This window comes from Lindgomyces ingoldianus, assembly GCF_010093535.1.
Source record: "Lindgomyces ingoldianus strain ATCC 200398 unplaced genomic scaffold BDR25scaffold_19, whole genome shotgun sequence".
Classification (NCBI taxonomy): Eukaryota; Fungi; Ascomycota; class Dothideomycetes; order Pleosporales; family Lindgomycetaceae; genus Lindgomyces; species Lindgomyces ingoldianus.
Genome location: NW_022985180.1, coordinates 437,809 through 459,301, shown reverse-complemented (window position 1 = coordinate 459,301; position 21,493 = coordinate 437,809). Strand labels below are relative to the sequence as shown.

General features: G+C 41.4%; 8 protein-coding genes across 8 annotated transcripts; 3 read left to right on the top strand and 5 right to left on the bottom strand.

Annotated features, from left to right (window-relative positions):
- Window positions 1-6,586: 6,586 nt before the first annotated feature.
- Window positions 6,587-7,617, bottom strand: BDR25DRAFT_263232 (carbonic anhydrase). The gene is made up of 6 exons (XM_033686808.1): window positions 7,395-7,617; window positions 7,265-7,344; window positions 7,149-7,205; window positions 6,979-7,095; window positions 6,820-6,928; window positions 6,587-6,762 (listed from the first exon to the last, which is right to left on the bottom strand). Exons 1-6 carry the CDS (start codon window positions 7,430-7,432, stop codon window positions 6,627-6,629), a joined length of 537 nt encoding a protein of 178 aa, XP_033546677.1. The 5' UTR covers window positions 7,433-7,617; the 3' UTR covers window positions 6,587-6,626.
- Window positions 7,618-8,137: 520 nt separating this feature from the next.
- Window positions 8,138-9,656, top strand: BDR25DRAFT_343509 (uncharacterized protein; the record flags this gene model as incomplete). Its single annotated transcript, XM_033693832.1, has 3 exons — window positions 8,138-8,706; window positions 8,803-8,920; window positions 8,967-9,656. 3 exons carry the CDS (start codon window positions 8,138-8,140, stop codon window positions 9,654-9,656), a joined length of 1,377 nt encoding a protein of 458 aa, XP_033546676.1.
- A 315-nt stretch (window positions 9,657-9,971) lies between these two features.
- BDR25DRAFT_356080 (uncharacterized protein) lies at window positions 9,972-11,696 on the bottom strand (the record flags this gene model as incomplete). The annotated part of the gene is made up of 12 exons (XM_033695572.1): window positions 9,972-10,005; window positions 10,034-10,085; window positions 10,142-10,255; window positions 10,299-10,390; window positions 10,432-10,521; window positions 10,564-10,718; window positions 10,782-10,922; window positions 10,961-11,015; window positions 11,071-11,191; window positions 11,226-11,501; window positions 11,536-11,588; window positions 11,650-11,696. The coding sequence occupies 12 exons, from the start codon at window positions 11,694-11,696 to the stop codon at window positions 9,972-9,974; spliced, it is 1,230 nt and encodes a 409-aa protein (XP_033546675.1).
- A 696-nt stretch (window positions 11,697-12,392) lies between these two features.
- Window positions 12,393-13,894, bottom strand: BDR25DRAFT_370477 (uncharacterized protein; the record flags this gene model as incomplete). The annotated part of the gene is made up of 2 exons (XM_033697145.1): window positions 12,393-12,694; window positions 12,755-13,894. The coding sequence occupies 2 exons, from the start codon at window positions 13,892-13,894 to the stop codon at window positions 12,611-12,613; spliced, it is 1,224 nt and encodes a 407-aa protein (XP_033546674.1). The 3' UTR covers window positions 12,393-12,610.
- Window positions 13,895-14,457: 563 nt separating this feature from the next.
- BDR25DRAFT_370474 (acyltransferas-like protein) lies at window positions 14,458-16,070 on the top strand. The gene has a single exon (XM_033697144.1). The coding sequence runs from the start codon at window positions 14,565-14,567 to the stop codon at window positions 16,038-16,040; it is 1,476 nt and encodes a 491-aa protein (XP_033546673.1). The 5' UTR covers window positions 14,458-14,564; the 3' UTR covers window positions 16,041-16,070.
- An 876-nt stretch (window positions 16,071-16,946) lies between these two features.
- Window positions 16,947-17,924, top strand: BDR25DRAFT_195624 (nucleotide-diphospho-sugar transferase; the record flags this gene model as incomplete). Its single annotated transcript, XM_033684327.1, has 1 exon — window positions 16,947-17,924. A coding segment is annotated over one exon (978 nt), but the record flags the coding sequence as incomplete, so codon positions are not given.
- A 294-nt stretch (window positions 17,925-18,218) lies between these two features.
- BDR25DRAFT_356077 (uncharacterized protein) lies at window positions 18,219-19,567 on the bottom strand (the record flags this gene model as incomplete). Its single annotated transcript, XM_033695571.1, has 11 exons — window positions 18,219-18,283; window positions 18,378-18,455; window positions 18,515-18,636; window positions 18,677-18,723; window positions 18,817-18,823; window positions 18,875-18,991; window positions 19,021-19,103; window positions 19,179-19,189; window positions 19,253-19,376; window positions 19,416-19,443; window positions 19,554-19,567. 11 exons carry the CDS (start codon window positions 19,565-19,567, stop codon window positions 18,219-18,221), a joined length of 696 nt encoding a protein of 231 aa, XP_033546671.1.
- Window positions 19,568-20,585: 1,018 nt separating this feature from the next.
- Window positions 20,586-20,927, bottom strand: BDR25DRAFT_154234 (uncharacterized protein; the record flags this gene model as incomplete). Its single annotated transcript, XM_033683947.1, has 2 exons — window positions 20,586-20,756; window positions 20,781-20,927. Coding segments are annotated over 2 exons (318 nt in total), but the record flags the coding sequence as incomplete, so codon positions are not given.
- Window positions 20,928-21,493: the final 566 nt, after the last annotated feature.

Here is a 21,493-nt window from a genome sequence, read left to right as displayed (position 1 = left end):
TATAGAACTATAGGTGTATTTTTATATGCAGAAAAAGCTTAAGCTTGCAGTTGTCTTATTAAGTTTAAAAGACTTTATATAGTTTTATCCTTTTTTTTACTAGCTTTCTAGAGGGTCTTAGTATCTTTAAGTTTTTAGTGTTAAAGTACACATAATCCCTAAAGTAAATTTCTAGTCTTAGTTATTATAATTTATTTACATATTTCTTTATTATTTTTCTGCTAGTCTTAGCTTCTATAGCTAATTTTTTGTGTATTTAATGTAGGTCTGTTAGCTAATTTATTAATTCTTGTAGATTTATAAGTTAATTTCTATGTAATGTAAAGTAGAGGTTATATCTAAAATTAGCTTTATATAGTGTTTCTTTTATTATAGCTAACTCTACATTATTAATAGCTAACTATGCTATTAGAAGCTAAGTTATCTAGTTGTTTTAGGTATAAAATATATACTTTCTTAAGTACCTTTCTACTTCTGTGTTTACTCTTTTAGTCTAGCTGTCTGTCTGCAGATAGTAGGCTGTTAATAGCTTGTATGCTATACTAAAATGCTGCATTACTGCTTTTTAGAAGCTGCTAGTAAATAGTTTGTCTTAGTTAGAGATAATAATCTTTAGGCATTTATATACTAATATTACATTTTATTTTAATTTATAAATAAATTTTTTAGCTGTTATTATTTTTTCTAAGGGCTAAGTATGTAAATACTTAGTAGTTTTATCTAGGGCTACTATAATTATGTTGCACATCCTGTCTGTTTCTAGTTCCTTAGATAGGGGTAATCTTATAATAAAGTCTATTATAATTATTGTTTATAGTAATTTAGGCGCTTTAATTAGTTATAAGTATCTATAGGCCCTATGCCTTTATAAGTTATTCTTATTGCAGATGTTACACTTTTTAAGTACTTTAGTGCATAACTACTTAATTTTTAGTACTTGTTGCAGTATTACAGCTCTTAGTTTTTTCTATAGGGTGCTAATTTCTAGATGTCTAAACATTAGAGATTTGTAATATTCTTAGATTAAATTCTTCTATCCTTACTTACTAGCTATAAGCATGTAGAATTCTTTTATAAGTTAGGGCTTATTATAAATCTATCTTTTATTAGTTTTTTTAAAGAGTGTAAACTTTTTAGTTTTTTTCTTTTTTTTATTAAAGTAGTCTAGTTTTTAGCTAAGAGTGTTAGCCTACTAGTTTTATGCTCTAGGCACATGCTTAATAATATAGTTAAACTATACAAGTTTTATTACTTATTTTATGTACATTAGTAATAGTTTTTTTACTAATAAGAACATAACTAAGTTTACATAGTTAGTTATAATATTAAATAGCTTTACTATTCTATGTAGCTTTATAGCCTATACTTTTACAGCGTTTAATATTGCTTTTAGTTCTTTGTTAGGTACGCTGTAGCCTGCTTTAGGACCTAAGAACTTAGCAGAGTAGTATGCAACTAGGTGCTATTTTCTGTCTTCCTGCTTTTAGTATAACGCGGCCCTACTAGCTCTAAGGGATGCGTCTGTGTGGATTTTTATGTCTAATTATAGATTGTACATTCTTAGTACTAGTTTATCTATTATAGCTTATTTTAGCATTATAAATGCTTTATTTATTTTAAAAGTCTAGACAAACTTTACTATTACTTACTCCTTAGTTATAGTGTTTGTTAATAGTATAGTAATTTTTAAATAGTCTCTAATTATTTGTCTAATGTAGCCTAATAGTCTTAAGAATCTTTTTACTTTCTTAACTATCTAGAGTTTTAGCTACTTAAGTACTTTTTATACTTTAGCTAGATTAATTTTTATTTCTTTTTTATTAATTATAAATCTTAAGTATTTTGTTTTAGTAACATAGAACTTATATTTAGAGAGCTGTAGGTAAAGTCTATACTTCTTAAGCTACTTTAAGACTTTTTATACTTTCTGTACGTAGTCTTCTAGGGTATCTCTTAAGTAGATAAGGACATTATCTAAATATACTAGAGTAAAGACATCTAGATAAGAGTTAAGAGCTATATTAATAATTTACTAAAATGTTACTAAGGTGTTTATTAGGCTAAACAGCATTACTAGTAGTTTATAAAGTCTTTATAAGGTTTTAAACACTATAAGCTACTTATTTTCTTTTTATATCTTTATTTTATTAAATCTGTCTTATATGTTAAACTTTATAAAGTACTAGGTTCCTCTTAGTTAGTTTATAATGTTTTATATAATTAGTAGAAAGAACTAATTTTAGACTATGTTATTATTTAGAGTTCTATAATTCTAATAGACTTAGATTTTCTCTTTTTTCTTTTTTACAAAAACTACTGCTAATGCTACTAGGCTGTAGCTTTCTTAGATGTAGCCTTATGCTAACATCTTATTAACATATTTTTGTAAGGCCTTTTTTTGTACTCTAGTTAAGGGGCAAAGCTTATGCGTCTTTAGGTTGTAATCTTTTATTAAGTTAATAGTGTAATTTTAAGGCTAGTGTAGTAGTAGTTCTTTAGGGTCCTTTAGTGTCTTAAACATGTCTTTATAGTCTTTATATTTAGGCAGGATGCAGCCTTCCTCTTAAATTTAGATTACACTAACTTATTCTATATTTTTATTTTTTTTAATTATTTTATAGAAGACTTCCTTAAGCTTTTCTTTTATTAATTATATTGCTTAGGCTTTTAGCTTTTAGTAAAGGACTTTTTAGAGTTTTCTTTTCTTAAGGTAGTAACTGCTACCTTGTTTTGCTTATTTGTAGACTAGGCATCTGTTATTATAGCATGCTAACTAGGTTATGTGTGCGTGGTTGTTAGGGGTTTCTATAGTTATAGTTCTTTAATTAATTACAGGATTGTAAGTTTTAAGCTAGTTATAGCTTAAAATTACATTATATTTACCTTTTAGTTTAAGTATGTTTATAAATTTCTAATTTTTTATATTAAAGGTTTTAAAGTCTTTTTTATAGGTTTCTAGGTTAATTTATTCTCTACTGTACTTAATTAATAATATGTTAGTAAGAGTTACCTTAAACAGGTTTTTTTTTATGTAAAATAGTATGCTTTGCTTGTCTACCTAATCCTTATTTATAGCAGTAAAGGTGCATTTACTGTCTATAAGGGCTAGTCTAGGCCTTCCTTTATACGTAAAAGAGGTTGTTAGGCTGTGTCCTACTCTTTACCCTACTGTAATTACTGCTAATATGTTATGCTTAACCTTTTTATTAGAGAAAAGATAGAGGTTAATATTTTATAAGTTATTATTAAACTTGTTTTTTTTTTTATAGATTTAATGTTTTTAATTATAGTAGTTAGTTACTTTACATTTATAATCTTTAACTAGGTAATGTAATGTTAGGTAGTTTTCTTTTTTTGCTACTTTTTACTAAAAATAGTAGAACTTATAGTTCTTTTATTTATTATACTTTACCTATATTTCTTATTTATAAGGGGGGGCTGTTTAACAAGTGTAATAATTTATAGTTTTGTAGGCTAAGGCTATTCTCTGCTATAGGCAACTATTATAGTTTCTTTCCTATGTAGGCTACTATCCTGCTTAATGTTTGTTGTTCTAATGCTTAATACAATATTATTATATGCATTAGTACTAAGGGTATAAACAGTTGTTAGGTCTATGTAACATATTAAAAAGACTTTTTTAGGTCTACTATAGGTATTTCTTTGTTTGTACTAGCTGTACAGGGTGACCTTTCTATTAGCAGCTATTAGTGCTATAGGTGCTGCTTCTGCAAAGAACGCATTATCTATAGTTTTATTATATTATAAAAGCTTTTCTAGAGATTACTAGGCTTAGAAGCAGTGTCTTAGGTTTTTTAGGTGCTAGCTATAGTACTTTAAACCTAGCAGGTTTACCTAGCTATTTTAGCTTTTAATCTTTAATTTTAGTAAAGAATTACTATTACTTTTTTTTATTTATAATATTATATTTAACTTTAGCTATTTTTTATATAATGTTAAATGTTAAGTAGTTGTTGCTAATGTTTATTTAGTAAAGCAAGACTATGTAATTACTTAGGTAGTTATATTATAACCTACACTTCTAGCACCTGCATCTTTAAAACTGTTAGAAAAGCTCTTTTACTAAAGTACTAGGGGTTTAGTTTTAAAGAGAGAACTATTCTTCTTCTTTTTAAACATTTATAATATATCCTTAGATTTAAGTCTCCTCTTTATATCTCTTTAGGATTATAAAGTCCTGTAACACTATATTAAAGCTGCTAAAGTTTTAAATAACTACTTTTTAATATAGTTTAGAATAGTTGTTTAAAAAGTAGTTTTCTTTACATTACTAGTAAAGTCTGTTATTTAGTCTTTCTTATATTTTTTTATTTATAAGGCTATATTTAGTAGTAATAGCTTTTATTATTATAGTAGTATTTTTATTCTCCCTCTTCTAAAAGTTTAGGTAATTTTAGTAGAAGTGTTCTACTTTTTTATAGTTTAGGTAGGCCTTATTCTCTAACTATTTTTGTTATTTCTTTATTAGAGGCAGCCTATTACGTTTTAAAACTTAGTTTTTTTTTAAAAGAGAGCTTTATATATGCTTTACATAACTAAGGTCTATTAGCTTTTTATTATATTATTGTCACGGTCAACTTGGACATGCCTCGGACTCTCCCCGGAGAGCCCTCGGCCCAGCCTTGGGCACATGACGTCCCGTCACGTGCCCCAGCACATATATATATATCTTCTTACAAACCCCTGAGTCTCCTCAAGGATTCGTCTATCAATACTATCCTGTACCCCCTTCTGCGCTTCACGCTTCCTGCTTCACAGTGCTCTCACAATTATAAAAGCTTTTTTTTTTTAGAGATAAATTCTAGCTTTTAGAAGGTTCTCTTTAATTTCTTTTTTTTTTTATGTTCCTTATAATAGTTATTATAGGTTGTTGCTTTCTTAATGTAGTCTTTAAAGGTAGTTAGTTAGTCTATGTGTATAAACTTATTTTTTACTTTTTTATTTAGTCTATTATAAAACATGCAGCATAGGGCTTTCTAGTTGTTCTATCTGCAGATAGCTATTTACTCTCTAAAACATGCTGCATAGTTTTAGACTAGTCTACTGCTTTATTTTATATTATTTAGTTAGTTAGCTGTAATTTTTTTTTATCTAAAGTTTTATAAATAGCTAATAAGGCTGCCTTAAAATTTTTAATGCTACTAAATACTTTTTTTATTTTAGAATTAAGTAGGGCGCTATTAGCTCTAAAATTTATCTAATTATTAGTGTAGAGTTAGAACTAGATTATAAGAGGGCCTTCTAAGTATAATCCTATTTAAAAGATTATTTCTATGTTAGTCTAAAATGCTTCTTTATTATATTACATATAAAGGTAGTATTTAGTAAAGAATAGTTAGAGGTCTTTTAATAATTCTTTAAAAAGCTTTAAAGGGGCTAGTCTTAAAGCCTTTTTAGCTATAACACTTACTTTGTTTATTAAGATATTTTAAACTTTTGCTAGTTTTACTTGTAGTTTGTGTATCTAGTAGGCTTAGGTAGTGGCCTTATAAAGGTTAATAAGAGGTAGGAAGCTTTATAAATTTATAGTTTTTTTTTTATAAAAGTTAGCTATTTCTTACTTAAGTTTTAATAATTTACTAACTTTATTACTAATCTACTAGAGTCCCTTAATGTTGTCCTAGATTAAGTTAATCTGTTCTGCAAGGACAGCTTTACTTTAGGTAGAAACTTCTGTAGATCTAGATAGCGCAGCATAGGCTATGTTAGAGTCTAGGTTATGTTGTAAAGTTACTATACTTTTTAAAAAAAGTAGTGTTTAATGTTATAATTTTTACTTTAAAAAGCACTTAGGTCTAATAATATTTCTAAAGAATAAGTAGAATAAGTAGAAGGGGCTAATCTAGTAGGGTGTACAGTCCTACGTACAGGCTATTAGGCTAATAGAGAGGGAAGAGTGACTAGATTATAGTTTGCCCTATATGCAGCAGTAGGGAAGCTAGAGTTAAACAGTCCTGTGGGACAAAGTTAAAGGTATATATAGTGTAAGATATACAGATAGTATTATAGCTCTTTAGAAAGCTAAATGCTACTTAGTCTATGTAAAGAATAAACTAAACATTAAACACACTTTTTAAAGGTTGTTTAACTTAGAAACTATATATATGTGCTAGGGTGCTAAGGTGAGTTAAATAAGCTTATATAAGCTTACTAAGCAGAGCTTACTAAGCTTTCTTAGACTTGTAAGATTTACGTCCTATTCCCTTATTAGACAACACATTCTTCCATGATTTCAGGCAGCCGCGCTGCCACCGCGTCCTCCAATTGGTCTCTAAGCGAGCCCTGCCCCAAACCAGCTGGATTGTGGAGCACCGCTGGTGGGGTTACGCTGGTCCAACCGTAGACCGTAACAATTATTTACTCAGCTATTAAAGCTAACTTTAAAATTTTAGTTAGAAAAAAAAGCTTTTAGACTAAAAATTTTAATAACCTTATAACGTTAAAAATAACTAAGGTAAAATAGCATTTTTTTTAAACTAACAATATAGAAGGCACATGTTACTGCCTCCTCACCAATAGATACATACTAAAACGAGCGTGAGAGAGCACCTACAAAGCTACAAACCCGGAAATGCACCCCTCCAATTTTCACTTCAACGGTTGGCTCATGCTAAAACCTCCTTAAGCTTGCCAGTTATAATGTCATACACGAATCCTCGAATTTTTGATTTGAGCGCCGGGCGAACTAGAGGTGACATGCGCAAGAAATCCATGCTTTTCTTCACATTTTCCTCCAGTGTTCTACCAATTTTATCAATACCAGTGCTTTCCTCAATTTTCGAAGCGGAGAAAACCTACCCTGTAATCTGGCCAAATTCTAAGCTCTCGATTTCCAGTCCCATATCTGGAGCCCGCTTTTTCAGTTCGTCCTTGATATTGGCGTCACGAAACATAGTGGCGCCACAGTCTACATGGGCTCACGTTATTACCCGTATAATGGGTGATCGGACATCATACCGGTATGCTGGATGATAATGCATTCCATGAGCCCGGCAAGAGTGTCCACAGCAAGCAGAGAATTCAAGGCAAATTGAGAATTTCCACCCGCGACTCGAAAAACAACCGCGTCTACTTCTACACCGACTATTAGTCATTCGCTCCATATAGTGAGATTGAGGGCGACTAACCTCCAGGCCGAATCCCGAAAATGTTTTCCGGTACGCATCGAGGGTCAACGCATGAAACTGCATTCTTACTAAATATTCTCTCCTAATAATACGAGGTTACTTGGCAGAGTCCTTACTTATGAATATTCGGGGGAAAACTCCAACATCTGCCAATTCGGAAAAAAGGGGCAAGGACTTGTGGTCGCAGAGGCTTGCCCTATCCAAAAGTCAGAATTCATCGCAACATGTGTCCTCTTGTAAACTTCCTCATGACGATCAAGCAAATCTTGAGTTGTCAACTGCATTGTACTTCAGTTCAAGTAACTGAAGTGGAAAATCTCGGTGCGAGGTCACGTTGACGAGTGGTCAGGTAATTTAAGTATGTAGACCTGGGGAAGAGCGAATTTAATAAATAGAAAGGCAAACCCGACACCTTCTTATACTCAAACATGTCTCTGGATTTGTTATGACCCTGGGGCGTAAGGGTGGTTTGCAGCACAGCTCGGGCATGCAGTCCCATGAACGTGGTGATGCCTGCGGCTTTTGTCATCGTGTTTTACCTAATCCCGACGCTATACCATTTCGAGACAGTTGACCCCTTGTCATCGCACTATTTAACGTCACCTGAATGCCACTACAAATCATAGATCACAGCATCGAGGAGTTTTAACTCTAAGGTTATACTATTTCAAGATAATTAAACCCTTGTTCTCGCGCCATTAAACCGCTGAGCGAGAATTTATTGGCAGGGGAGTGACGCGCAGGCTCGGGTGAGAGCCAGCGCAGTCATAGAGCAGTCAGCCAAGCTTCGGGCACCACCTGAATTCCACTTCAAATTCATGGATCACAGCATCGAGGAGTCTTAACCCCTGAGGTATACTGTTTCGAGATAGTTGAGCCCTTGTATTTTACTATTTAACGTCACCCGAATCCCATTTTCAAATTCATAAATCTTGGCAACTTGGAGTTTGTTGAACCTCGACAAGGTCACAATATACTCAAAGTTGACAATGCGCAGCTGGGAATTCATTAACCAAGGTCCTCACAATACCCGTCTAAGCGAATCAGATATACGCACCGTTCAAAAGGTCTCTAGACGCGTCGGCGCCGCAACTCGCAGAGAGCAGGGAGTGCAAGCTCGAATCAACACCTTACAGGTTCCAGATTTTCTCACACAACAAAAACAACATCCCCTTCGATTTCCCCCCCCGATATCCTTTCTACCCCATCGGCGCGAATTCCCTAGTGAAATGTCTATCCTTTTGCAGCCTGATCTCACAGCAAATCTTCTGTGCCACGCTGCGGCTAGCGACGCAGCCATAAATCCAAGGAGATGGATTAAAATCTGTCGACTAGCCAATGACTCGATTCTCCACACCCTTCCTCAAATATATGGCTACAGTAAATGTCTGGATAATTCCATCGACTGTGTCGTCATGCGTGTCCGCTGCAGTTTGCAGCAAGGTGCGGAAGTTCAATTACGGGAATCAGAGGAGCTTCGGATCACGCAAATGTACGGTCGAGCAATTAGAAGTTTATCAAACGCCATCACTTCGCCAGAAGTGAACTGGGATACATGGTATGCAACACTGCTAATGGCCTTATTCGAGGTGAGATATGCTATCCTCCTAATCGCTCTCTTGTCTGACTCTTAGAAGCTTCTTGACTTCTCCAGCCATCGCGCCTGGATCATGCACTCCCGCGGTGCGTTTGATATTCTAGAAGCACTCGGGCCAGAAAATATCACTACAGAAGTCGAGAAAGACATTCTCATAGCACAAGCTGAACTTATGGTACATATATTTCCTTACCCGAGCACAACCTACTAAGTTTAGACAGATTCTAGAAGCCTGTTTCGCGAATGTGGCCATATTCTTTGACAAGCTGGAATGGCAGAATGCCCTTCAATCAACCGTTATTCCTGGGTCCTACCTAGGAGATCGTTCTGAGACCGTGGTGTCGTTCTGGATGGTTTCAGCTTGCGCTCCAGGCCTATTCAAGAGAGCCACGGAGGTTATCATGACCCAGCAACACGACCAAAGAGAGGAAATCATATCCAAACTCCGCGACTTGTTGAGTAACTACTCAAGGTGGTATACAAAGTGGAATCATGAGCTCAGGATTAGCGAAGCGCCTGAGGAGCAAACCGCTTTCCTCAACAACCCTACTTTGCTGCAACGGATCGGGACCCTTACCAGATTCCTCGCATACCTAGCTCTAACAAATCGATTTCTATTTGCAATGCGTCCAGATCCGGCCTCGGGCGCTGAAGAGGAAGCAACCAGAGCAGCAGCTCGGGTGATACAGCTTGCCGAATTGTTAGGCGCCGACTCAGTTCCCAAATTACGCATGAAAATTGCACTGAGAATTGCACATTCTATCCAGGAAACTGCACAGGATTGGTCAAACCCGGAATTGCAATATTCTCAAGGCTTTTTTGAGACTGTTGAGCCGAGTTTATTCGTTGCTTGGTGCTCATTGCTAGGTCGAGCGACGGGTGGACCCGTTGCTTGTATCGATACAATTTAGAGAGTAAGATTTCGATGAGGCAATGCTAGAAATGCCAAAATAATTTCCAAACCCATCTTGCCGACCGAACAATCGCCATACCACTGAAACCTTCACATTTTCATAAACTACCCACACTTGTCCAAAGGCTCAAGCACTCAGACAAGCACACTCTGTCACACATTCAGAACCCATTTCCCTTAAAATTAATATTAGCATTCAAAAGAAGCTCTGTAATTATGGGTATCACTACACAATCCTCCCCCAATCTTTAATGCTATCCCCATTAGTAAGATAATTTCCAAATATCAATCGCCTAAAAGGTTGATCACAAGTCTAGTCGTTGTAAAGATCACTTCCACCCAAAGCCCTCACCATCATCATCAAGTTGCTCCTACGTTTCCTCAACCTCTTCCTCGGCTACCTCCTGCGCTTCTTCCTCTTCGTTCTCTTCCCAATTGTCAGACGTCTCGATCTACGTCTACTCTGACTACACTTTTTCTTACCCTTTAGGCAAAAATCCTGCTGTGACTCCGTCCTCGCACCGGAATTCACCTTATTAAGCCCGTCATAATTGATAACTCTGAGAGAATATACTCCCCGGGCTTTTCCAGAATCGTCTTAACCGCATGCGGAGGGCTCGCAGCCGCGAGGCCTGAGAACAGGCTTTCATCGCCCATTTGTTGATGTTTGCGATGAAGTTCTTTTCTGGTTTTTGGAAGCCTCTTTTCGGCTTTTTAGAGCATTTTCTTCTGCTACGCGTGGAGTTATTCGAAGTTGTTGGTCATCCAATCACACTATACGATGGTCTTTTCTTCTGAGAGCAGGCAATCTACAACATCCAGGTCGTCTTCGAATTCGTCCTTGGGGGATAACTTCGGAAGTGCTGGTGCCGGCGTTAGAAATGTACTGTGTAACGAGAGCCTACGCAGTGTTCCGGGCATTGATTAGAATGGGGTGGTTGCCGTTTTCTTTAAAGAATTTGAAGGTTTCTTCCCATTCTTCAAATCGTTCATAAGTCTCATATTTAATTCCCTGCTTGATTCGAAGGTCTTCTTGGGGAATGGCAATCGAGTCTCGTTCCTTTGGTGGTCAGCCTCGTCGTTCTGGTGGTGCCATGTATTCCTCTTGTTCCGCTATCTCTACCAAAACCTTCACATGATCAGCGTCGTTAGGATTAGCTAGTACCGAAGCGGCGGATGCATCTAAAGTATTGTACCCATCTTCGTTGCTACCTGCTTCGGCTATTACTGCTTCTGCTTTGGTTGAGGTTGCGGTCGAGGTCGTCTAGGCATTGCTATTAGTGATTTCGCGCCTTTTAGGACCTCTAGTGGGTTTCCAGGTGCTTGGCCGGAAGTTTGATTACTCCCCAGAGTATTCCTCTTGTCCTTCGTCATCGAGTTGTGATAGCTTGCGCTTCTACTTGGCCTTTCACCGCTCTGTCCTCTGGCGCTTGTAGGTGGCAGGAGGGAGAGTTTTACCTTTTAGCTTCTGTCCAAATTCCCGGAATTGGCTGGCTGTCAAAGTAGAGCTCTGTATCAGCCTGAACTTGAGGGCTTATCGTGTGATGGCCGTATCTGCGACCCTAACCAGCATTGCTGCAATTCCGCCTCCTCATATGTCTGCGCGAGCGATACCGGCGTGCGGCTGATATTGGTCGTTTGTTGCCTCCAAGATCGCGGCCGTGATCACCGCTTTCTTCGCTGCCGTCGTCACCGCTGTCATCACTATAGCATATCTTGGGATCGTAACCGCTGTACTGAGATACTGAAAGAGGGTTTGGGGTCAAGGCACGGTTGGAGGGCGACCTGCCGCAGCTTTGATGCAATATACGACGTTTGGCTGTGCTGCTTGCCTGGCCGAGGTCTTTTCCGTTTGAGCGTCAGCCACTTTGTTGCACGGTTGCCACTGCCGTCGTCGTCGTCGTTGTCGTCATCATCATCTATTCCACTACTATTTCTCGTGTTTGCGAGTGTAAGAAATTTGCCTTGCTACTAATAGATAGAACGAACACACTTGCAATGACAGATTCTCACCTTGCCTTTTCGCCTTCTCCTGCATTGATCTTTCTAAAATTAGATCCTATTCGTATATATTTTTGTAAGCTCTCGTTGATAACACCTACATCTCTACGTAATGTTAGAAAACTATGCGTCACGAATTCTTTGATTAGATCTGAAGACTTACTTTGACTACTACTTTTAGATATAGCAAGCTAATTTAAGGGTCATTTCTTATATCTTTAAAAAAAAATGCATTAAAACGCTTTACTTAGACTCTACGCTTTACTTAGACTCCACGCTTTATGTTTGTTCTAAGTAGAGAAAATATAATATTGTACTACGAACATTACTAAATCTACTTATTCTACTGCGAATTTTACAATTGTTTTTTCTATCTACGTTTGTGTTGGTTATTCTATACTGCTACTTTAAAAATACTACCCTTATCCTAAAATAACCGCATAGGTATCCTACTTGGAAAAATAGCTCACGGTTGATTGGCCACACATTCAGTTAGAGTCTGAAGCTGCTGATGCTACTGCATCATTGTGCTCCCTCCCAAATTATGGGGTCCCGTTAATACTTTGACTTATCTCGTAGTGAGACCATCGAAATAACCAAGCATTCAACCTCTGTGACAGAACTACTTGGACAATTTTTAAAGATCAATATATGTCATTCGTATCCCACGTGTCTATAAATAGCTACGTTGACCCCACTTTCCCCGAACGCCTGAACCTCTGTCTTAGCTTGATGAAAGACCCCTTTCCATGTCCCATGTCTTCAAGCAACGAACCTATACCTTCTCACTGAAGAACCAAAATGGCTTGCATAGTCCTACTCTTCGGGCCACGCCTTCTCATTTCGGTGATGCCACGAACCGGACGTCGGCTGATTTGGCGATCATCCTTGCTTTTCAAGACTAGTATTCAAGACTCGGTGGAGGAATAAATATTCACAGGCTCCCTGAATCTAAGATGCAATGGGTGGCTTACTAGCAAGACGCTTGTCCTGCTCATCCTTCGGGAGCGTTTCCCATTCGGCTACGTTCTTGTCCTATCTCTTGTTAGCGAGGACAGCTATGAATCAAAGAGAAAGAAGTAGATCGAGACTCACCCACTCAGCGACACAATCTGGTTTCCAATTACACTTTTCCACCTCACCGTACATAGGATGGTTCTGCCGTGGATGGAGAGTTGGCCACCCCGAGGCATGATAGTGGTGCTTGACGAGGGCAGCCCGCGAATCATGGTTACCCGAATCTGAATGCCCCTGTCCTGCAGCAAAGGCTTCCACATTAAGAACCAGGATGCCGTTAAGGAGCTTTGACTCTGCCAGGTTATGGAACAGGTCCCAGGTCACCGGTTTTCTATGGTTTTGCGCCGTCATCTGTTCAAGAACCGCCTGCGTAAAGGCGGAAGGACCTGTTCCGCTGATGACCTCATTAAAATCAGGCTCAAGTTGTGATATGGGGACGCCCTTCTGTCTTGAGAGATTATGAAGCCAGTCCTGAATGTTGTCAATAAGTCTCATCATAACCGGAAGCTGTGGTTTCGCCGCGAACGTCCATTGGCAGAATGACTGGCACTTAGACCCTAGGATTGGATGGTTCGCGAATGCTGGCTCGTCAACTTCTACGCCAATGATCATATCGACCTCATGCTCATTGTACCGTTCAGGTATGAATCTATTGACAGGGCGGAGACACTCCACATCAATGTCGGCATACACACCACCTTCGGCGTACATGATGAGATAGCGGAGGAGATCGGCCTTGATGATCGTTATGTTTAAAGTTCTGTAGAGATCGATGATATCCGGTCGGTTAAATCCATGGACGCCGTAGTGCCACTCGACGTATTGGAAAGCATTTTCGTCTGTCAACACTTCGTACCTATAACTTGGATTCTTCGCTGGCCAAGTCTTCGCTGCATCCGAATCGCGCTGCTCGAATGCGAGCGGGCTCGTCTTCCATGTCTGCCAAATCTTTCTGGGAATGAGGGGGCTTGACTGCTGTAGAGGCTTTTGGTATTTTAGCTCTCGCTTGTACTTGTGCGCAGCTCGAATGGGGGCAGTGAAGTAGTCTGAGTTGGCGAAGAAGAAGAACAACAAGATGAGGACGATGTATGCTGGTAATATTCTCCGGACTTGAGTAGTAAGCCTGATCCGAAAATGGGAGGCAATTGGGGAGTGGGCAGGCATCTTGGTGTCGAGATGAAGCTTGAGAGGAGGGGGCCTGGACGACCTGGTACGCATCCTGAGGTTATCATGAAATTGCAACAGCCACGTTTTTGCTAACCCTGCTGGAAGCTATGAGCAGTTTGACCATAGTTCCCTGGCCCACAGACCTCTCGTCCCCACGATTTCTGAGCCGCGGTGATGTCCAAGCTTGTGAAGGGATTCACACTGGGTACGTACAATATAGGCAGGTCAGATGCAGAGGCTAACAGGGGAGAATATTGCACACTGCATATGCATTGCAAACTCGGGAGATCTTTTTCGGCGGAATGAGCAAAGGAGAATAGTCGTTTTCGGACCGTTGTCCGTCTGCCAGGGACAGCCCTATCACATCACTCACATGTCTGGGAGAACGGCGAGTCCGGGATTCGCATGTGGAATCCAACGCAGCGTGTTTGCCCACATTCCCTGTTCTTGGTGGGGAAGGCTAGCTTATCCCCGCATTTACAGTCCAACTTGTGCAAATTTGACAACGTCTAACGAATGCCGAAACTAGACCGACTTGCAGCTCCTCGGTATGACGGCCGCGCTGCTGTCAAGCCCTTAAAATGTATTACCGCATTGCTGGTTCAGCTACTGTTCGTATTCGCACTTGCAGTCTTTCAAGAACACCGGGTTTCAATTCCTCATCATCAGCAGCCCTTGGTTTTGGTGGACCGCATTCTTCTTTCAAGCTTGATTGCCCACAATGCCAGCCAAATTCGATGGGCTGTTGGACCACGACCGTATGGAGGAAGTCAGCCTGAAATCCGCAGCTTGGAAGCCAGTACGGGCTTCAAGGTGGAGTTTTGACCTTGTTCGACCGGAATTCCTGAATCTGCGACTTAGCAGTCCAAAAAAACCCATTCGACGAACAGCATGGCTAGATGGTTTAAGAGGATTCGCGGCATTCATGGTTTACATCCACCACAATCAATTGTGGGCTCACGGCCAGAACGGAAATCTAATCTACGAGAACGCTTTTGGCTACGAAGGTAGGCACTACACTGCTGCCCTTCCTTTTGTGCGCCACCTTTTTTCAGGTGGCCACTTTGCAGTAGCCATATTCTTCGTAATCTCTGGATATGTCCTCTCCGTCAAGTCCATGGGCCTGATCCATAACGGCCAGTTTCAGAACTCGGCGGACAGCGTTGGCTCGGCACTCTTTCGTCGCTGGCTACGGCTCTACATTCCCGTAATCGCGGTTACCTTTATATGGATGTCCCAACGACACTGGACCAAAATCTGGGTTCAGATTGGCGAACCCAAGAGCACTTATCGCGAAGATGTCAAGACTTGGTACTATACATTCAAGAACTACAGTTTTGTCTTCCTGACTGGCAACATGTACGAATTTCCGCTGCTCTATCACCCTCATTCGTGGTCCATTCCAATTGAGTTCAAAGGCTCCATCATCGTCTATACCGCGCTCTCTGCTTTCTCTAGGTGCACGAGGAATGCGCGGCTGTGGTGCGAAGCTGGCTTGGTGTTCTACTTCCTTTACATCGTCGATGGCTGGTACGGAGCCCTTTTTATGTCTGGCATGCTACTTTGCGATCTCGATATGCTTGCTCTCGACGATCAACTGCCACGCTTCTTCAAGATGTTAGAAGGATTCAAGGAGCTCATCTTTTTCCATCTTTTCCTCGTTGCCCTCTATCTTGGTGGCGTGCCATCTTATGATACACCCGACTATGAGCACCTTCTGTCCAAGTCACCCGGATGGATTTGGCTTTCACACCTCAAGCCACAGGCTGTTTTTGATGCCAAATGGTTCTATCTCTTCTGGGCAGCGTCCCTCGTTGTCGCATCGATACCACGCTTGCCATGGTTGAAGCAATTTTTCGAAGCACGCTTCTGCCAGTATCTCGCTCGCATCTCGTTCGCTCTATACTTGGTACATGGGCTAGTGATATGGGTACTAGCCGACCGACTCTACGCTGCAGTGGGCTTTGCAAGAGAAGTGCACAAGGAGCACATCCCCAAGTGGGTTGATGCGTTCCCCCTTTCCAAGAAAGGGCCGATGGGATTTGAATTGGCGTTTTGGGCTCCACAGCTTGTCATCCTCGTTGTCACGCTTTATGCAGCGGAAGTGGTGACGAAGCTTTTTGACGGGCCTAGCGTGAAGTTTTCGAATTGGGTATACAAGAAGACTCTAGCGCAGCCGCCGTCGCGAAAAGCATAGTTGACTCAAATAGTCGAAAATCGACACAAGCAAGGAAATGGGTTACCTTGATCGTAACCATACTCTGGTATTTTCATCCCTTCGTTGGCCCTATGGTTGCGTGCCGTGCTCGGCTTCACATGTGTCTCCACATGCCCTTTGTATGAACCTCGGAACGCTGCGAGTGGCACTGCTGTTGACTTTCTTGGATGCCCTGAAATGGTGTTGCCTCCGATGCTACAGGGGTATGCGGGCGGTTCGTACCCTTGCTAGTATGTAAATCTGCTGGTTCTTACTGACAGTGGAAAAGAACAAGGTGTCGTCTAATTAGAGCTTTTAATTAACTTGAAACCTTCCGTTAAAGTCTTAGATGACAAGCAAACGTAGTGAGGGTACGAACCACTGCGTCTACCCCTCCTCTGTAGCAGGAGGAACATGTGCAGTTCAAAACCTCGGCTCAGGTTGAGCTAGCTCCCGGGTGACGTCCGGGGCACGGAGGCGGAATGGATCTGCACGGACCCGTAAAGTCTTGAAGCAGAGCAACATTGTTTGTGTTTGTATTCCCATCGCTCCTTCTCCTCTCTTGCTATCATGAGACGGCTGCGCGGTTTTGTGGCAGCAATCATACTACTTATTGGAACAGCTTTATTTTTTGCGCAGCATCAATCCGTGTTGCCAGAGGCTGACCACTTCGGGAGACCGTACGGGCAATTGGGGAACAAAGGCGGCGGCAGGACAACGCCAGAGCAGACTCCGTCAAGTCCAAATGGTGGCGAGTCTTTGACCAGTCCGCTTCAATCCAAGCTGGATCCGCCGCGCGCTTCTTCTCCTCACCATGAATCATCTTCGGAGCATGTACCATTACCAGAGAACCTTCCACCAGCATTAGCTGACGTCCCCGAGCTGCCACCGCCGGCCGGCCTGGAACTACCGACAGGACCAGATAGCAATCCGCCAGTTTTCGAAGCTGAATTCCCTTTCCAGAAAGACCTTGAGCTTGAGCTCCCAATTGAGATATTGAAGCAAGCTAGTAATAATAAACCCCATAACTACGAGCCCAATGGACCCAAAACAAACGTGTATGCCACATTCATGGCCACTAGAAACCCCTCACTGAAAGATGCGTATTTCATGGCGATTCATTCCCTCATCTACAGAGTATTGTGGTCTCCTCGGTCACGCACGGAAAAGTACCCTTTCGTAGTTTTCGTAGGAGGTTTTGTCACCCCCGAGCAGCGTCAGCTTCTCTCTGGAGCCGGGGCCATAGTTCGAGAGCTCGATCCTTTGGAATGGAACCCAAATGTTGAAGGTGTCCAGCGTCGCTGGAAAGACCTGTTTGCTAAACTCAACATGTGGAACCAAACCGAGTTCTCACGCATCCTTTTCTTGGACGCTGATGCTTTCCCTGTCGCTAATGTCGACTCAATCTTCGACATATCCCCGACCCAGAACTGCATCGACTCAAAACTACAACCAGACGATTACCTCGCAGATGGAACACAGGTCTGCGAACCCTACGTCTTCGCCGGCGTCCCGCAGAACCCATTCAACGAGACAGACGTGAATATAAATGTCGGGAGTATGGTTTTTGCACCCTCTGAAAGAATGCACCAGCGGCTGTTGCAGAACTACGTCAAGACCGACCGTTACAACTGTCTCATGGCTGAACAAGCATTCCTTAATTGGCAGTTCAGTGTGAACGGGGCATTCCCGGCTACACAGCTAGAGAGAGAATACGGTGGTTTCTTCCCAGCAGAGAACGAAGAAGGGATGCTTAAGGTCGTTCACGAAAAGCTATGGTCTGAGGATAGGAGCTGGTTGAAACAGGAATGGCTCTCACAGTGGCAGGAGATGCTGATGTTCTATACGGGTACTGACTTTCTGGAGCAAAGGAAGAGGGACGGGAGAATTTTCTAATGGGCAATTTTCTATGAAAATAAGAAACCTTTTCCCAAATATGAGCACTCACTCTTGTGAAGACATCGTCGCGACGGCACTGTGAGAGAGATATCGAGTCAAACAACTTCTGGTGTTGTAGGGGACGCTGTGCGAAGGATAATGGCCAAGAGGACATACCCAATCATTATAACTACAATCCAACCGGAATCCACTGGTGCGACGGAAGTCTTATCCTCTAAAGGTAAGCTTATATCGCCAACGCAATGTCTAGTAACGACAGGTAGATATTAATTTGAACCCTTAAGGAAGCGGCAAGTTCGCATGTTCGTGGAAGTTTTCACTCTTAATCCAGCAGGCGTTCTGGACTAATGCTTGTTAAGGCTCGTTTGTAAATCGACTGCTGCAGAGCTGTAGCCCTACAGCTCCCCAACCCTTTGAAATGTAATAAGAACCTGTGACGTCTCAATAATTTCACCTCTGGCTGAGAAATGATCTTAAAGTAACAGAAACAGGCAGCTACGTCACTGAAGATGCCGACTACATCAGAAGGGGGGTCGCAATACAGTTCTTAAATAAGAGTTATTAGGTAGGTATACTTCCTATTGCGAATACATATCTGCGTGGGTTGGAAATCTTACTACCTAACCCCTTCTGGAAGAACTCGAAATGGAAGAACGTGCAATAAGTAGTGGGGTGGGTGGTGAACTTAGTGCAACTGCTACAATTTTCTAAACGCGGCTTAATGTAACGATTCCTACCTTATGACAACGTCTTTCATCTGTTGGTTTTGGTTTTCACATATTGTCTACCTTTGTGTATCTCCCTGCAGCTGTTTTATGAGAGACATATTGCCTTAAGAACGCCTTGATTTTCTACAATTCAGCTCTGAAGTGCCCACGAATTTCCTATCTTTTCCAATCTCTGTTAGAACCTGCCTAACCAAGGTATGGCGTCACCGGCTTGGGTCGCTATTAACTACTAGAAGATTTCGAAGAAGTCTTATTCGACAATATTCATTCTCTAACTTTGCAATGGCGATGTGGGTGAGCCATGTGTTGGTGGATCGGACATCACTGTCGCTCTCTTCTCTCCGTATGTCTACCCGCAGATTGGATTGTCTTTTACATGAAACTGAGCACTAGGAACATCTACACCCTTCTTCGCTTTCGGTCCAATCAAGAAATCCTAATGATACCTGGGCGCATTAGCTCATATCGGTCAATATGGGGAACCTCTCTAGATACCTCCTTTCTTCATCACCGAAAACTCCACTGAGGTGGGCTTCCATCGAGACATAATTAGCTAGACAGTGTGAAGAAATAACAAGGGATGACTAGTACTTTGGACAGCTGCTAATGCAATATATTCTCGCCGGACTTCCTTGCGAGCATTTACGGGAGTGACATATGGGTTGGAAGCAGGGTCGTACTTTTTGGTATATATTAAGTGCCATAATGCCTTCGAATATTCAACATGCGATTACCTCTCGTCAATTACTTGATTAATCGGGTTGGCAAAGCGAAGGCTCGTGTCATTGATCTTTCAATAAACCCAGAGATCTCCGCAGAAGCTACCTACTACGCGTTGCGGGATAGAAATTGACTTTAGTCTGCAGTTTTAAACTAGCGGAGCCACAGCCATGGTACCATGTCCTTTCTTAGCCTTGCAGGCAGAATGCCTATTCATATTTTGGGAGTCTTCCTAGATTATTGTCACGAAGATTAGGCACAACATTTCATCCGTCAACATCGGCAGCCTTTGCGCAACACAACTCGATCATCCACAGGGACGTCGCCTGTCGTCATTTAAGATCATCAGCTTGGACGATCTCCCAGTGAACATATTAGCACCTCAACCGAGTTGCTTTACGTAGACTTACCTAAACGCAATCTCATATTTAATATCTAAAGAGACCCAAGGGCTCATCTCGCAATATCAACCCGAGACACAACACAAAAATCAGCCGGCAACAGCAGCAGTAACGCACTTCTGCAAGTTCTCTATTTCAAACATATCACACGCACGCATCACACCTCTTCGACACTCCAGAGTGCGAACGCTCAAATTCCGTTCCCTCAACCACAAAGACATACTTAATCACAATACACACTATTCACCAACCTACCCAAAGACATGGCAGTCACCCTTCAAAGTCTAGAACAAGGAACTTCTCTTCGAGTGCATGAGCCTCGATGACGAATACAATCTCACTACAACGAATCCTGTAAGAGGCTGGCATAACTTGTAAATGGAATTAGGTGGGCTGCGAGGTTATTTTTAATGTGCCGTTCAGTATCATACGATGGGTTATGGTGTGCTTATGATGTGGACGGTGAAGATCTTTGCTGGATTGAAAAGGGGAGTTATATATCGACCATAACGAATTGTATACGAAGCTTATTTTTGATATCGTAGGATTCTGGCTGGGCTGGAGGTCGCAAAGATTTGGCGTGATGGCTAAAAACTTACCTTGACGTCGTTCTTCCTTTTTATTTTTATTTTTTTTTCAGCTGTTGTCATGGGTATGTTGCTCCCCATCCACTGCTCACTGCCTCTCAGCAGCTAAATCTGCACACAACTCCACAAAGGCACAAACAGTTTGACATGGCATCGTGCCCACGGGTTCTGGAAACACACTCGCATCACATAACTCTCGGACCCTTCACCCCCTTTAACTCTAAACTCCCCATCCAGCATCGTACTCAAAGCACACGTGCCAATGGGATGCGCGATCGTCTGCGTAAATTCTTTGATTCGGTGGTCGAATTCATCGTCAGTACTATCAACTACGAGAGCTATGAATGCAGGACCACTATATCCTTCGGGAGCCAACAGTGTCTCTCCATAGAATTACTCAGGAACATGTAAGGTGGAGATAAGAGCGGGGTTTGAACGAATGGTGTGGCGGAGGATGTATCGGTCTGTGGTAGTAGAAGGGTATTTTGGATTGACGATTGGGTTGTCTAGGGGGTTTGGAGATTGCAGTGTTGTGGTTCTGCGGGACAAGGGATTGTAGGCTGGGAGCCACCAAGATGGGAAAGTAGAAGGGTATCGTCATGTAGTGCCACCTTTTGAGTTGAAGGTGGGGGTGTAGTGCTCCTTGTACGCCTGGTTCGTTATCTGGAACAAGCATGGGAGCGAGGTCTTCCGGAGCTATATTGTGGAAAGGATCCATTGCCATGGTAAGCCCTGACCATACTCAGGTCCCACCGTTTCCACTGAGAACGGATGTACGAAACCATACCCCGGGGTTTCAGTCTGATGTATTGAGTGAGCGAACTGTAGTCGAGGAGATCTATTCCAACTTCTGGAGAATCTACAATTTGCGGGATGTTATGTTTGGATTAGTTCGCTCGAAGGACTTATACCGGAGAGCATCAGGGTCTGGGATATCTTTCGCGCACCACAGGATAATATGACTGCATACAGCACATCCTCAGATACTAATTCGACACCCGTAGCAAAATTGGATTCATCGAACAAGAGCCTAGAAACAGGGCAGTCGCCGTAATCCGCACTAGAGGCCCTCGCACATACCCCGACATTCACGCCCGAAGAACCGCATAACATACAGC